Source organism: Cebus imitator, unplaced genomic scaffold, assembly GCF_001604975.1.
Source record: "Cebus imitator isolate Cc_AM_T3 unplaced genomic scaffold, Cebus_imitator-1.0 Scaffold34, whole genome shotgun sequence".
Classification (NCBI taxonomy): domain Eukaryota; kingdom Metazoa; phylum Chordata; class Mammalia; order Primates; family Cebidae; genus Cebus; species Cebus imitator.
The window spans coordinates 1,397,136-1,411,097 of NW_016107349.1; the positions used below are offsets into that span (position 1 = coordinate 1,397,136).

Here is a 13,962-nt window from a genome sequence, read left to right on the forward strand (position 1 = left end):
AAAAAAAAAAAAAAAAAAAAAAAAAGTGGGAAGAACAATCACACCACTGTTTAACTGATCGACTATGATGGAAACTGTGAAAGGCAGTCCACAGAGTGAAAGGAGGCTTCAGGAGGAGGCCCTGACTTGTCTTGGGGTTCCCCCAGGAATGGCATCTCGGCCAAAGGCTGACTCAGAAGGTAGATGGGCAGGAACAGGGTAATGTGGAGGCTGCCGGGAGCAGGCAACGGCCAGGAATTCTGACTTCATCCCAAGGCAATGGGAGGCCCTCTGTACTCTCTCTTATGATAACTGTTTCCATTCTTTCGGGCGGTTCTCCTGACCTCAGTCTAGCTGTGTGGGTGGGCCCCTACCTGGTTGAGTCAACCAGAGCCCATCCCTGGGATTTTAAACTTGGAAGCAGAAGAGTGATCATCACCTCTTGTCAGGGGTGAATCAATGAGAAGCGAGGCTCAGGAGCTTGAATCTCAAGTTCCCAGAAGCAGCTGGCTGAGGGTGAAGTCGCACACAGAGGTGAACAGGTCATCCTGGAAGGATGCCTACCCACGTCCAGCTGCCCCTGGAGCCCTTTCAGGACTGCTATTTTGAGTCTCTTCCTTCCTTAGCTGGTTTGAATTGGTCAAGTCACGTGCAACCTATCGAGTCCTGGCTAATGTACCATGAAAGGGTCCAAGACTTGGTCAGAGAAGAGCTGGGTTATAGGAGGTTGTGGAAGGGTACCCATTCCTCCCTTCTAGGTGGTAACTGAGAGAATAAACAGGAACAATTTACAGTTAAATGAAAATAAACATGGAAGCTTTAAGGATCTGTTAACAACAAGGAACAGACTCTACTATTCACTGACATAAAGTTTCAGAAAGGGCAAAATTAACCTCTGGTGATGGGCCGGAACAAAGGTGGCCTGGGGTGGGGTGTGGGCTGCTGTCTCCTGTCAGGTGTGGAATGACAAGTACACAGGCGTGTGCACCTACCGAAGCCTACTGCACTGCGCATCCGACTGCACTGATGTCCCTGGCTTCTCTCTTTGAAGCAACCTGGGTGACAGGCCATCCCGAACCAGGGCAGGCAGGATGGGCTGTCTCAATGGCCAGTCACCAAAGCCTGGAAGGTTGGAAGGGGGGAAAGGAGGAGACCCACAGTGGGTAAAGTTACAGGGGGCAGAGGTGGGGGCCACTGTTTGCTGGGGAGGGCCACTGGAGGGAGCTGGGGCAGAGTGGGAGGGAAGCTGGCCCCCCACATGAGTAGGGGTAGTTAGGAAGTATTTTATCCTCTGCAATGTTTGGGAGAATTTGGAGATGTATGTCCATTCTTTAGTGTTTGGTAGAATTCACCATCTGGTTCTGGGTTTTTCTTTGTTGGGAAACTTTTGATGGCTGGTTCTACCTACGTGTTTTAGGTTGGTGCAGATTTTTTCATTTTTCCTCTTTTTTTGAGATAGGGTCTCTGTTTCTGTCTCACTCCTGGCTAGAGTGCAGTGGTGCCGTCATAGGTCATTGCAGCTTTGAACTCCTGGGCTCTAGCTATCCTCCTCCTTCAGCCTTCCAAGTAGCTGGGGTTACAGGTACATGCCATGACACCCGGATAATTTTTAAAGTTTTTGTAGAGGCAGGGTCTCTTGCCCAGGCTGGTCTCGAACTCCTGGCCTCAGGCCATCCTCCTACCTAACTAGTTCTCCCCAGGTGCTGGAATCACAGGTGTGAGCCACTGTGCCTGGCCCTGTTTAGATTTTCTATTTTTCCTGGGACAGTTTTGGTCATTTGTATCTTTCTAGGAATTTGTTTTTGTTTTTTTCTTGCACTGTTGCCTGGGCTGGAGTGCAGTGGCGCAATCTTGGCTCACTGCAACCTCTACCTCCCAGGTTCAAGCAATTCTCCTGCCTCAGCCTCCTGAGTAGCTGGGATTACAGGTGTCTGCCACCCCGCTCGGCTGATTTTTTTGTATTTTTAGTAGAGATGGGGCTTCACTAGGTTGGCCAGGCTGGTCTTGAACTACTGACCTGGTGATCTACCCGCCTCGGCCTCCCAAAGTGCTGAGATTATAGGCATTAGCCACTGTGCCTTTTTTTTTTTTTTTTTTTGAGACAGAGTCTTGCTCTGTCACCCATGCTGGAGTGCAATTGCATCTTGGCTTACTGCAACCTCTGCCTCCTGGGTTCAAGTGATTTTCCTGCCTCAGCCTCCTGAGTAGCTGGGATTACGGGTGTGATCCACCACGCCTAATTTTTTTTTTTTTCTTTTCTTGAGACAGAGTCTTGCTCTGTCGCCCAGGCTGGAGAGCAGTGGCACGACCTCGGCTCACTGTTCAAGTGATCTCCTGCCTCAGTCTCCCAAGTAGCTGGGACTACAGGTGTGTGCCACCACACCCGGCTAATTTTTTGTATTTTTAGTAGAGATGGGGTTTCACCATGTTAGCCAGGATGGTCTTGATCTCCTGACCTCATTATCCACCTGCTTCAGCCTCCCAAAGTGCTAGATTACAGGTGTGAGCCACTGTGCCCGGCCAATTTTTTAAATAAAGGCGGGATTTAGATATGCTGGCCAGGCTGGTCTTGAAGTCCTGACCTCAGGTGATCTGCCTGATCAGCCTCCCAAAGTGTTGAGATTAGCGGTGTAAGCCACCACACCCAGCCAAGATCTCTCCTTTTTAAACGTTGGCATTTGCAGCTATAAATTTCCCTCAGAGCAGTTTTTCCTGCATTCCTTAAATTCTGGTACGTTGTGTTTTTGCTTTTGTCCATCTCTCAGTATTTTCTAATTTCCCTTGTGATTTCTTTGACCCTTTGGTTGTTAAAAAGTGTGTTTATTTTCTCGATACAAAAAGAAAAAAAAAGGTGTTTAATTTCTATGCATGTGTGCATTTTCATTTTCCTTCTGGTATGGATTTCCGGTTTTATTCCATTGTGATTGGAGAAGGTAGTTTGCAGAATTCCGATCTCTAATTTCCTGGGACTTGCTTTGTGCTCTAAGATGTAGTCAGTCCTGGAGGATGCTCCCTGTGTACTTAGGAACGTGTGTTCTGTTGCTGTTGGGTGGAGTGTTGTTAGGTCTGGTCAGCCTTTCGGTTTTTATGTAATACTTGGCACATACACAAGAATATTTGTGACACAGAAAGCACAATAAAGTGAAACCCACGAAGCCAGCACTGACCCTGAGGTTCAGAACCTCCAGCATCTCTGCTCTTCCCTGAGCTCAGCCCTGTCCCCTCCCCACGGGTGAGCACTGTGTTGTGCTGACTCCCCATCCTCCTTGATGACTTTAGCACCTGGGTATGAATCCCATACATATTTGGTTTTGAGCTTTATAAAAATGGCATCATACTGTATGAACTGTCTTGCTTTTTCATCCCACGGTGTTTCTGAGATGTGTTCGTGATGGGGGCCCCCTCAATCATTTCTCCAGCCTTCTGAGGATTGGTTTCTGGGTCGTTTTCGGCCTTTTGCTTGTCCCAGTCTCCTGGTTTCTCCACTCCACCCAGGAGCATCCGTGTTTGCAACAGGAGGGGAAGGTGGTACATTGGATGTCCAGCACACAGTCAGATGACACCCAGGAAAGGAGGGCCCGGTTCAGGCCATGGCCAGGTGGGACTCTGCCGGGCTGTCTCTGCACCCAGCACCAGGAATGTACACGCCACTGCTCCTTTTTGTTGTTTCCTCCACATCTGTTCCCTCTTCCAGAGGGCAGAAGAGCAGGAAACAGAGGCTTTGTCAGTGAACAAGGAAGCCCACCTGTGTGCTCCCAAATGTCAATGATCCAGGGGCACTGCTCACACCAGACACCTCCCTCTCCCCCCCCTGCAGCCTTGGGGCTCACACAGATGCCCTCCTCCAGTGCCTCGAGGGGCAGGCCTTGGCCACCAGCCTGATAATGCCCAGCACTGCCCTCCTCCCCTAGGTTCCTATGTTCCCTCAGCAGTTCTTGCCTCTCCTGCTGGTGACTGGGAAGGCCCTCGAGAATGGGGCCCAGGACAGGAGGAAAGGGTGACCCAGACCCCTACCAAACTGGACAGGCAGACAGTAGACAGGACACACCTCTGCAATCTCTGGGGAGTGACAAGCAGATAGAGGCCTCCCAGGGACAAGAGCTGAGCTGGAGGAGCCCCTGGCTGGGCTGGGGCCGCCAAACAGCTGGCTCAGTGCCCCAGGGCAAGCCCAGATAAGGTGACATAGTGGCAAATGTCTCCCCTGGGCAAGCCTGGGACACTTCACAAAATAGCTCTTTAGTTGAAGCCAACTTGGAAAATTCCAGGGAAAAGGAAATTTACTATGGGGCAGGAATAGCTAAGCCTTTTATTGGAACACCCAGGGCTCAACCTGGGGCCCTAAAAGCCAATGGGAGGTCAGCCTGGCCCCCAGAGCCAGCACAGGCTTTGCAGGTGCAAAGGCCCAAGCTTCAGGCAGGTCGCTGGCTTGAGACCACAGTCTCTCGGAACACGAAGGAGGGACTCAGCCAGGCCCACCAAGAGGGAGTCCTTTAATAGAGATCAGCACAGACAGGAGACACAACAGCCCAGGCACCCTGCTCACACAGGCACAGGCTCGGCCCTGAGCCAACAGATGCAGTGGCTCCCTCCTCCCCCACCTGGGTGTGGACCCATGGGGTTGGAGACAGAGAGGTGGCTTGAAAAAACACAGCTGTACTAATTCTTCACTTTCACGGAGAAGGGGAACTTGGGAGAACAGCCCGCTAGAGAATTTTTACACAGAGCTGAATCTGAGAGCCCACCCACCCACCTCGGCCAGGCTGAAGCTCGCTGTCCCCTACCCACCGGAGGTTCCTCCCTGATCTGTCTGCACACAAGAAGGAGCAGAGCACACAGGGAGACCGGGCTGTACAACAGGAACATGCTGGCTGGACAGCTGGCTCCCCTCTCCCAGCTGTTAGTGTTTCTACACTATGTACATTGTTGTGCTTTGTAGCTCCCCCACCCTGAGGCCTCTGCCTGAAGCCAGGGTGGGGAGGGGAACCCGACACCACACAAGGCTGGGCTGCCAGAGCTCCAGGCCCCCAAGAGGCTGCCATTCAGCCAGGTTCCAAGAGCTGGACTGCCAGGCACAGGGGCCATTGGAGCCAGAGGCCCAGGGGACAGAGCCAGCCCTGCCAGATGCCCAGCTCTGCCGAGTAGAGGAGTTGAAACAGAAGGATCAACACTGGACAAGAAGCAGGCTGGGTGGGGGCAGGCAGAGGTGGGAGGACAAGGTGCGAGGCAGTGAGACCAGGGGTGTGAGGTGTGTGTGTGGACAGGGCTGAGCAGGGCTGGGCAGGGGCACCTCAGCAAAAACCGTTCTGCAGCAGCAGGCTTGGTAGAGGGAGGTGGCAAGGGCTGCCGGCTTAGGAGCCCCTCCAACTGAGCACAGGGCTGCTTCCAATTCAGGGGCAGGGCTGGCGGCAGAAGGCTCTGGCTCCAGGTGTGTTTTGGGGGAGGTTTGGGGAAGACCACCGGGTGTCCCATGGGGCTGGGCATTAAGGGCAGGGCTGTGGTGACATCTGTGAGCGTGTCCCCCCTGGGCCTGGGGTAAACACAGGATCAGTTGTTCTCAAACAGGGACAGCAGGTCGTCATTGTTGTTCGTAGGGAGGTCGGGCGGGCCCAAGTAGGACAGTAGCTCATCGGGGTTGGTCAGTTCTGGGAGCAGCTGAGGACAAAGTGAACTATGTTAGCAGCTTTGGTCTCTGACTGGCCACACCTGAGTGATCATCCTGTCACCGCATCCTGGCCCTGTCCCCAGGTGCAGTGGGGGTACCAAGCAGGCCCTCCCCACACACAGGCCAGGTGCAGGGCCCCACCATAGGCCTGCAAGTGCTCAAAGGGGCACACGCCACCCCCTGGGGCCTCCCTGCAAGGCTGCTCTAGTACAGCTCGCAACACGCTGTTCAACACCACCAAAACACGGGATGCGAGGCAGTGCAGCCACTCCGTGCACTCTGTGCACCAGCCTGCGTGGGGATCGCCACCGTGATTCCCCAAGGTGAATGCTGGTGGTGGAATTCCAAGCCCCTAGGATTTTCTGCTTGGAGCTGTCCTTCCTAACTTTTCTCATGTTGAACTTCAATGAGTTTCTATTATGGTCCAGGGACAGTCTGTTCCGTCTTTCACGTACCGAGTCTGCACTCCCATTCCACCTGTGAGTCAAGACCCAGAACTACTGAGCAAATGGACAGATGAAACCTGATTCTAAGGACCACACATCAGCTTCCAGTGCAGTCTCCTCTGAGACTCTGTGTCCACCCGTACGGCATCCAGCCCCCTCATGAACACACGTGGTACATCACAGCCCACCCGCAGCTACTCCAGGTACCTAACTTGAGAACTAAAGTTGCATTTAGTTGACCTTATTTGACTGGCTGTCTGAGGGATCACTGTCTTCCCTTCCACAAAGCACATGGAACCCAGGGACAACAGACACACCACCTCTAGCCCTGGCTCCCATGTACTCCCTGGCACGGGGCCTGGTACTCACATCCAGAGCTGGTTCCGGGGCCTCCCCAGCTCCAGACATGCTGGGGGGCCCCATCACACCTGCAGCAGGACTGAAGGCCAGTTCGCCTGTGGGCCCTAAGCTCGCTTGGCCCAAAGGCTGCCGGGACACTGGGGGAGGGTTTGAATGGTGCAGCTGGGGACCTGGAGGGGCCCCAAGGTTGGAGGTGTGCAGTCCTGGTGTCCCAGGATTGTGAGTGGGGTCCAGGTGACCTGCTGGTGCCACCTGCGGACAGAGAGAATTTGTTAAAACAGCTCAGGGGCTCCCCTGGAGAGACAGGCCCCCTTGGCCTCTTGGCATGGCACTGACCTGGCCTGGGAGGCAGGCAGCAGACTTCTCTGGAGTCAGGAGACTGCTGGGAATGTCAGACTGGTAGGAGATGGGGGGTGGCCCCGGGGTGAACTCAGCAAGGGTTGGGGTGCTGGGCGTGGTGGGTGGGAAGGACTCAGGGAAAGTTCCAGGCCCCAGGAAGCTGGAACCTGCGAGAGGAGAGTTGGGCCCTGGGTGAGGGCTGGGGAAGGCTACTGCTGGCAGAGGGGCCAGGAGGTAAGCTGGCTGTGGCATAGGTGGGACTTGTAGTGCTCATCCACAAACAACAGCGGGTTTTGCAGAAGTCGCTATTTGGAAAAGGGCATTTCTTCTCATTGCTGCCAAGGGAATTGGCCTTGGGACATTCCTAGGAGTGAAGGTCTTGGAGGTTATAGGAATGGGGGCAGCCACAAATGCACCAAGCGTGTGAGGTGGGTCCCCGAGGGGGGCCCCAAATGGGGCCAGTCTGTGGAGGTGTTCTAGCCGAGAGCCCCTTACTCCATATAGGGGGAAGGAAGGGTAGAGGCCCCACTGTCTGTTTCCTAGGACCATAGCCGAGACTGTGCCTTCACTGCCACGTCCCTGAGATGGGAGGTGCCCCGTGGAATGTTTTTCATGGAAACATTGATAACCTAGGTATGTGGTCTGCATAGCCACATTCTTGCAGGTGAGGAGACTGATCTGGGGAGAGGGGCCATTTGCCTAGAGTCATCTGAGGTTCAAGGCTGCCCTGCTGTACTTACCCTGGCCAGGGTAGTCGCTGGGGGCAGGGACTGAGGGGGGCTGCAGGGGGGCAAAGGGGGCAGCGCCAGGGCCCAGGGCGGCGATCATCTCCATCACGCTGGGCATGAGCACGTGGGCAGGGCTCACGGTGCGGCAGCGCTTCAGGGCCGGCCCGTCCGGCTCCTCCTTGATGTGCATGTCAGGCTTTACGGGCACTGGCTTCCAGCTGCATGTGGGGTCGATGGTGATCTCCTCATAGTCAGAGCTAGGCAGGGAGATGTGGGGAATGGTTACCTCCTGCCCTGCTGCCTGCCCAGCACCCACTGCCCTTCCCAGCCCTAGGCTAAGTTTCCAGGCAGGCCCCCCACTCAAATGCTCGCTGCCACCTAGCACCTTCCACGCCCAGCAGGACGTTGGGCCCATCACCAACACTCAGGTAGGACACACACGCTATCCCTGGCCTGGAATCCAGCCTGCTCCATGCCAGAAAGAGGTTCAAAGGCTGCAATCAGCAAGGGACATCCGCCCCCACCACGTCCTGGGGCTGCCCTCCAGTGGCCACAGATGCGGGGGTCATGGGAAGAGGACACTTACTTCTGAATGCAGATGCGGGGGTCATGGGAAGAGGACACTTACTTCTGAATGTAAATCAGGATACCCAGCATGTACTGGTCCACCTCCAGGCCCTCTAGCAAAGCTGTCTTGCTGTGGGGAAAAAAAACGACGCAGCTCAGAGCCCTTGCACAACCTTGTCCTGGGCATGGGCCCTGTCGTTTCTCAGCCCTGTCAGCTGTGACCCTGCATGAAGCAATCCTGTGTGAGGCAACTGTACAAGGTGACCGTGTGAGCTGACCCTGTGTGAGGTAACAGTATAAGGTAACCCTGTGTGAGCTGACCCTTGTGTAAGGTGATAATATGAAGTGATCCTGTGCATGCAGTGATCCTGGGTGAAGTGACTTTGTACAAGGTGACTACATGAGATGACCCTGCATAAGGCCACCCTATATGAGCTCTCTGTGATGAGCTGCACAATCTTGGTCCATACGGTGACTTCTCCCACCAGGCTTGTGTCTTTGATGATGCTGTTGGAGGTTTCACCCATGAAAGCCTCTAAAAGCACCAGCCCCTCCCCCATCACATGCTGCATCTGAGACTCACTTGCACACAGGGCACCTCCAGGTCCCCCGCTCACAGTTGAGCTGCAGGTATGACTCCAGGTCAAAGCACTACAGAGAGATGAGGAGAAAGTCAGTTTCTCATTGTGGGCAGGACAGGGAAGACCTGGTCACTCTGCGATCCATTTTCAGGAATGTGTGATGTATTGACATGCATATCTGAGACACTTCATGTACCAGATTTTCAGTGCACCATCATGCCAATGGCTTGAGGTTGGGAACAGCCCAAACGGCTCTCACTGGGACTGGAATGCCATGTGGCCAAAGCAAGATTTGGGCAGCCGTGCTGACTGGGACCCGCTTCCAGAACATGGTGTGTCTGTTTTGTTTTTGTTTTGAGACAAAGTCTCACTCTGTTACACAGGTTGAAGTGCAGTGGTGTGATCTCAGCTCACTGCTCCTCTGCCTCCTGGGGTAAAGCAATTCTCCTACCTCAGCCTTCTGAATAGCTGGGACTACAGGTGCACACCACCATGCCTGGCTAATTTTTGCATTTTTAGTAGAGGTGGGGTTTCACCATGCTGGCCTGGAACTCTTGACCTCGTGATCCGCAAACCTCGGCTTCCCAAAGTGCTAGGATTACAGGCGTGAGCCACTGCGCCCAGCCTCAGAACATGGTGTTAAAAGAAGAAAAACTACAGCACAGAGCAGTTTGTGCAGTAGAAACCACTATGTAACCACAGAGACAGTGGGCTGTGTGTCTACTTGTCCATACCCAGAGTATTTTTGCAAAGACAGATACGCTAACAATGGTCACCTTTGGGGTAGGGCAGGAAGAAGACTGGACCCTGCAACGTTATGCCTTTCAAAACTTGAACACCATGGATGAAGCAGGCAGTAAAAAATTTAGTAAAATGGTACTTATATTTGGAAGAAAAAATAGTATACTTTCAGGGGGGGCCTAGCCCACCTGCCTCCTTGGCAGGGGAGTCCTGTCCTATCAGCCTGACAGCCAAGGCACTCGGAGTTCACGCCTGTCCAGAGGTTGAGACTGATGTATTGGCTCAAGATACTTTAGCAGCAGCAAATTCTGGCAAGGTTCTGCAGTAATCACCTACCTGTATGTGGCGACAGTCATGACCTCGGGCAGGCAGCTGGATCCTGCGGAAGGTGATGGGGCACTTCAGGGACACCTTGATAGCTGTCTGCTCCACCCCGTCCTCTCCGTTGGGCCCAGGGGTGCCAGGGATGGTGCCGCTGCTGAAGTTCCGCTTTACTGACATCAACAAAGTAAAGGACTTGAGCAAAGGGTCCCTAAGATGGGGAGGTGTGAATGGGGATGGCAACCCGGCAGAGACCCAGTCACTGACCCACTGACAGCTCTGAGGGGCCACTTGGAGCTAACCACTGCCCCTACTGCAGAGCCACCTGTCCAAGGAGATGGCCTTGTATGACATGGGGAGGTGCCTGCAAGGAGCAATGTTCGGCTTGGGAATGGGCCAGACAGAGGGAGCATGGCTGCTCGGCAGCTTTAGGGCCAGGGCCACTCACTCTTGGTGATGCAGTGCTCAGCAGGTAGGAGGCGCTTCTTGAGGAGGCCCTGCAGCACCGAGCGGACCGACGGGCGGTGCACTAGCTGCAGCACAAAGAGGTGGGACTGCAACACAACAGGAGGATGTCACTGGGGGGACTCCAGCCAGGGGCCACCTTGGTCAGGGAAAGGGTGGGCTGGCGTGTGTGTCTCAGGGTCTGCCAGGTGGGGGAAGGGATGAGGTTGAGGGCAGCGTGGACTGGGGGTAGTGGGTTAAGGTTAGCCTGCCACACTCCTCAGTTGGCCCCATCTGGCTGTCTTTCCTGGGGAGCCCCGGTGACCCTGGCCTCAGTGCCCCTGCCCACACTTGTATCTGTCTCTACAGCTGTGCTGAGCATCCTGCCTGCTGTCTAATATCACCCTGTCACCCCCTCTCCATCAGGAGAATCACCTCAAGTCCCCTTGAACGTTCCCCTGCTTGCACATCCACAGTCACAGACGCTGGGTCTATGCTGACATCTGCCACATCCCAGAGAATGTGATGTGTGGCCGCCCTGTCCCCAAGGCCCTCACACACAAGCTGATGAGTGCACTTATAAGCTGTGTCTTTCTTCTCTAGCCCAAGGGTGACCCTGATGCTGGCTAGAACCCGGTAATGCTTGATCAGCCGGGGACTCCGAGCTCCATGAGCTTTCTGCACAGCCTGGTTTCTCTTACATAATTAATGTGTGCATCATATCTAGTCAATTTATTCTAACTGGAAAACAGCTAGGGTGTATTACTGGATCCCTTTTCTTAAAGGGCAAGGATGACAGATTAAAATGGAAATACAAGGCAGTAACAAGGAGAAGCAACGCATTCTTCTGAGAAAATAAAGCCCCCACGGCCTGCTCTACACCCACAAAGGGGGCGTGCACGCTAAAGCAGGCAGCTGCAGGATCTGATGGTGCTGCAGCCCATCCCGCCCTGGTCCTGGCTTGCTCCCACTGCTTGGCCAGCCCAGGCCCCGCCCATACCCTGCCCCGCCCCACAGCTCCACCCCCAAGGCGCCGCAGGGGCACGCACGCAGCAGCAGGCGGTGACGGTGATCTGGATGGTGTTGCGGCCTGGCTGGCACACATGCTTCAGGTAGAGCGGCTTGTGCGAGGTCTTGTTGTCGCCGCGCTCAATGGTGAGTGGTGTGGCGTTGACGCTGACCTGCACCGAGGCTGGCCAGTTGGTGTTCATCTGCCGATCCTCGTGGTGGTAGCACTTGAACTGCAGCTCCAGGTCAGGCCTGCTCAGGAAGATGGGTGGACACCCAGAAAAGGGGCCCTGAAAGTGTAGGAGGAGGAACAGGGCCAGGTAGGGGTCAGATGGGGGCCAGGCGGAGCTCACCTCAGCATCAGGGTCTTGTAGACTGAGTCTCGCAGCTGGAAGACATGGTTGCTCACAGCTAGGTTGTGCTGCAGGCGGAAGGGCTCCAGGACCACCCCATCGCGCACAGGGAAGGTCAGCCGCAGCTCCTCACAAGGCCCGCTTCCTGGAAGGAGAGGCCACTAGCTGTGAGCTGGGCTGCCCCAGCGGGCGCGTCTTGTGCCACTCAAGGACAGTGGCTCCCTAGCCACATTCACTGCAGGGACCTTGGCGAAGGGAGTTCCTCCTGTCAGGCACTGTTTGGCAGGCCTGAGTGGTACCCTGGGGCTGGGGCCATGGGCAGTATCTCTCCTGAGGCCTGGACACTGCCTCCTGCCTCGGCAGCCTGGCCAGTGTCCCCTAAATCATAATATGGGAACATGTCCCCAACCCAGACAAAAGGCGTTTCCAGTGCTTTCAGAGAGACTGGGAGGCCAAGATGTGTGAGGGCCACCTGCAGTTGCCCTACAGCTTCATTTAGAGTTCTACGATCCCAGCTTTTGCTGCTGTGGTCTCCCTGGAATGGCCTTCGGGGGTTCAGAAATCCCCTGAAATAATATACAAAATTTTGTGCACAGGGGTGTTTATCTAGTGAGAAGACCCACAGCCTCCAATAGTTTGCAAAGAAAGCCACAAACAGAAAAAAAAGGTGAAGGCTTGGCACTAAGGGACTCATCTTTAAGATGGAATCCTTGGCTTTTTTTTAAGACAGGGTGTCGGTTTGTCACCCAGGTTGAAGTGCATTGGCAAGATCATATACTCACTATAACCTTGAACTCTTGTGCTCAGCCCCCCAAGGTGCTGGGATATACAACTGTGAGCCACCACACCCAGCCCTTTTCTTAGGGATATGGAAGCCACCTCCTGTCCCCCAAGCTCCTACAGGACTCTCTGTGTTTCCCTCATGCCCACCCTGGCCTTGTCACCCCTGTTGTCCCAAGAGTGCACAGACTCACCAGAGGGCGATGAATGCAAGGAGTTGAGGCTGGGCTTGAGATCAGGCAAGAAGGGAGACTTGACCTCTTGGCTTGGTGACATGTAAGGGACGCTGCTGCTTGGGGTCATGGGTGGTGTGGGGTTCCCTGGCAGTGGGGAACTGGGATAGCCCGGGATGGAACGGGCAGGCTGTAGGGTTGAGCACAAACAGTCAAGGCAGAATGCTAGGGGGATGGGGTAAAGTCTGTTCATGCACCGCCCACTGGGAACCATGAAAACAGAGGTGGGCAGGAGGCAGCCCCAGGGGTGCCTGCCCGATCACCCTCTCTCCTTTTGCCCACCCTGTGAGCCTCCCAGCCCATCCGCCTGGCCAGGCCCCCTACCCCACTCAGGCCGGGCTGGCTGTAGCCGACGCTGCCCCCGTTGAAGCTGGTGCCCTGCCCGTTGAACTGCTCTGTGGGCTGCGGGAGAGAAAACCGCATGCACCTGGGGCTCCAGCATGCCCCCAGCTGGGCCCCCTGGACCTGATTCTAGAATCCCACCATACACGGTCTTCTTTACACTTTCTTGTATTTTCCAAATAATCTACAAGCAACACTACTTAAAGCAATCATGGCCACAGAGGAAAGTGATCACACAGGTCAGAGGGGCTGAAAAGACAAAGGCACACTAAGCCCTCCCCATCTCCTCCCTCCAGCTGCACCACCCAGCGCACCCAGGCTTCCAAGGAGGTGCGCTCTGCCCATGCATCCAGAAAGGGTGCATGGCCAGCAGCAAGGGCCTGTCTTCTCACTGGATTTCTCTGCAGCGAGCAGAAGAAATGAGGACACTTTTCCATAAAGGACATTCAAATGTCTTGGGTACCTGCCTGCTGCTCCCTGCACTGGATACCCCTGAGACATACAAATCTTGCAGAGGGTACTTTTGGAACTAGATCCCAAACCCCTGGAGCTGCTCTTGCACTGGTCAGGATCCCCCAACCCCCACCCCCGTCTCCTATAGAGCTGTGGTACATTAGCACACATGGACCCACACACCCTGCTGCCCGCTTTAGCCACCCTGTCACTCTCGAGGACAGGACTGCCCCAAGATCCCCTGTGTCCCACAGCACTCAGCAAGGAGCCCGGCACAGGGCCTGGAGGAGCCTGCCCTACCTTGTAATGCAGTCCCGTGGGGCCGGGCACAGACAGGGACTGGCTCATGCCCTGCTGCAGGGGCAGCCTGTGCCCAGGGTAGGAGGGGGAGGGGGCAGGGGGCTGCCCGGGGCTGGGCGCAAACTGGGCGGTGCTGGTTGCGTACTGGCCTCCTTGCAGATACTGCTGCCCTGGATACACCTGAATAAGAGGCAAAATGCCCAAGGGGAGAAAAGAGGCATCAGGGGAGCTGGTTCCAGAAGGAAAGCAGAGTCTCATGTGTGGCAGGATTGGGGGAATGAAGATTTCTTGGTCCTCTTGAAGATTCTGCTGTAACACTGTCTGG

At 55.0% G+C, this 13,962-nt stretch overlaps 1 protein-coding gene across 5 annotated transcripts in view; it reads right to left on the reverse strand.

Moving 5' to 3' along the window:
* Positions 1–4,448: 4,448 nt before the first annotated feature.
* Positions 4,449–13,962, reverse strand: part of ZMIZ2 (zinc finger MIZ-type containing 2) — a 19,742-nt gene continuing 10,228 nt past the window's right edge. For 2 of the 5 annotated variants that reach the window (XM_017524604.2, XM_017524606.1), the window contains exons 7-19: positions 13,638–13,817; positions 12,867–12,944; positions 12,504–12,672; positions 11,530–11,674; positions 11,218–11,428; positions 10,173–10,278; positions 9,740–9,897; positions 8,665–8,732; positions 8,143–8,211; positions 7,527–7,771; positions 6,784–6,953; positions 6,457–6,699; positions 4,453–5,631 (exon numbers count right to left, since the gene is read on the reverse strand). In XM_017524604.2, the coding sequence (XP_017380093.1) occupies positions 5,524–5,631; positions 6,457–6,699; positions 6,784–6,953; positions 7,527–7,771; positions 8,143–8,211; positions 8,665–8,732; positions 9,740–9,897; positions 10,173–10,278; positions 11,218–11,428; positions 11,530–11,674; positions 12,504–12,672; positions 12,867–12,944; positions 13,638–13,817 (1,950 nt within the window). In that variant the 3' untranslated portion in view covers positions 4,453–5,523. Of the gene's footprint in view, positions 5,632–6,456; positions 6,700–6,783; positions 6,954–7,526; positions 7,772–8,142; positions 8,212–8,664; positions 8,733–9,739; positions 9,898–10,172; positions 10,279–11,217; positions 11,429–11,529; positions 11,675–12,503; positions 12,673–12,866; positions 12,945–13,637; positions 13,818–13,962 lie in introns of all 5 variants that reach the window. The other 3 variants (XM_017524603.2, XM_017524608.2, XM_037737099.1) reach the window with 3 other exon arrangements.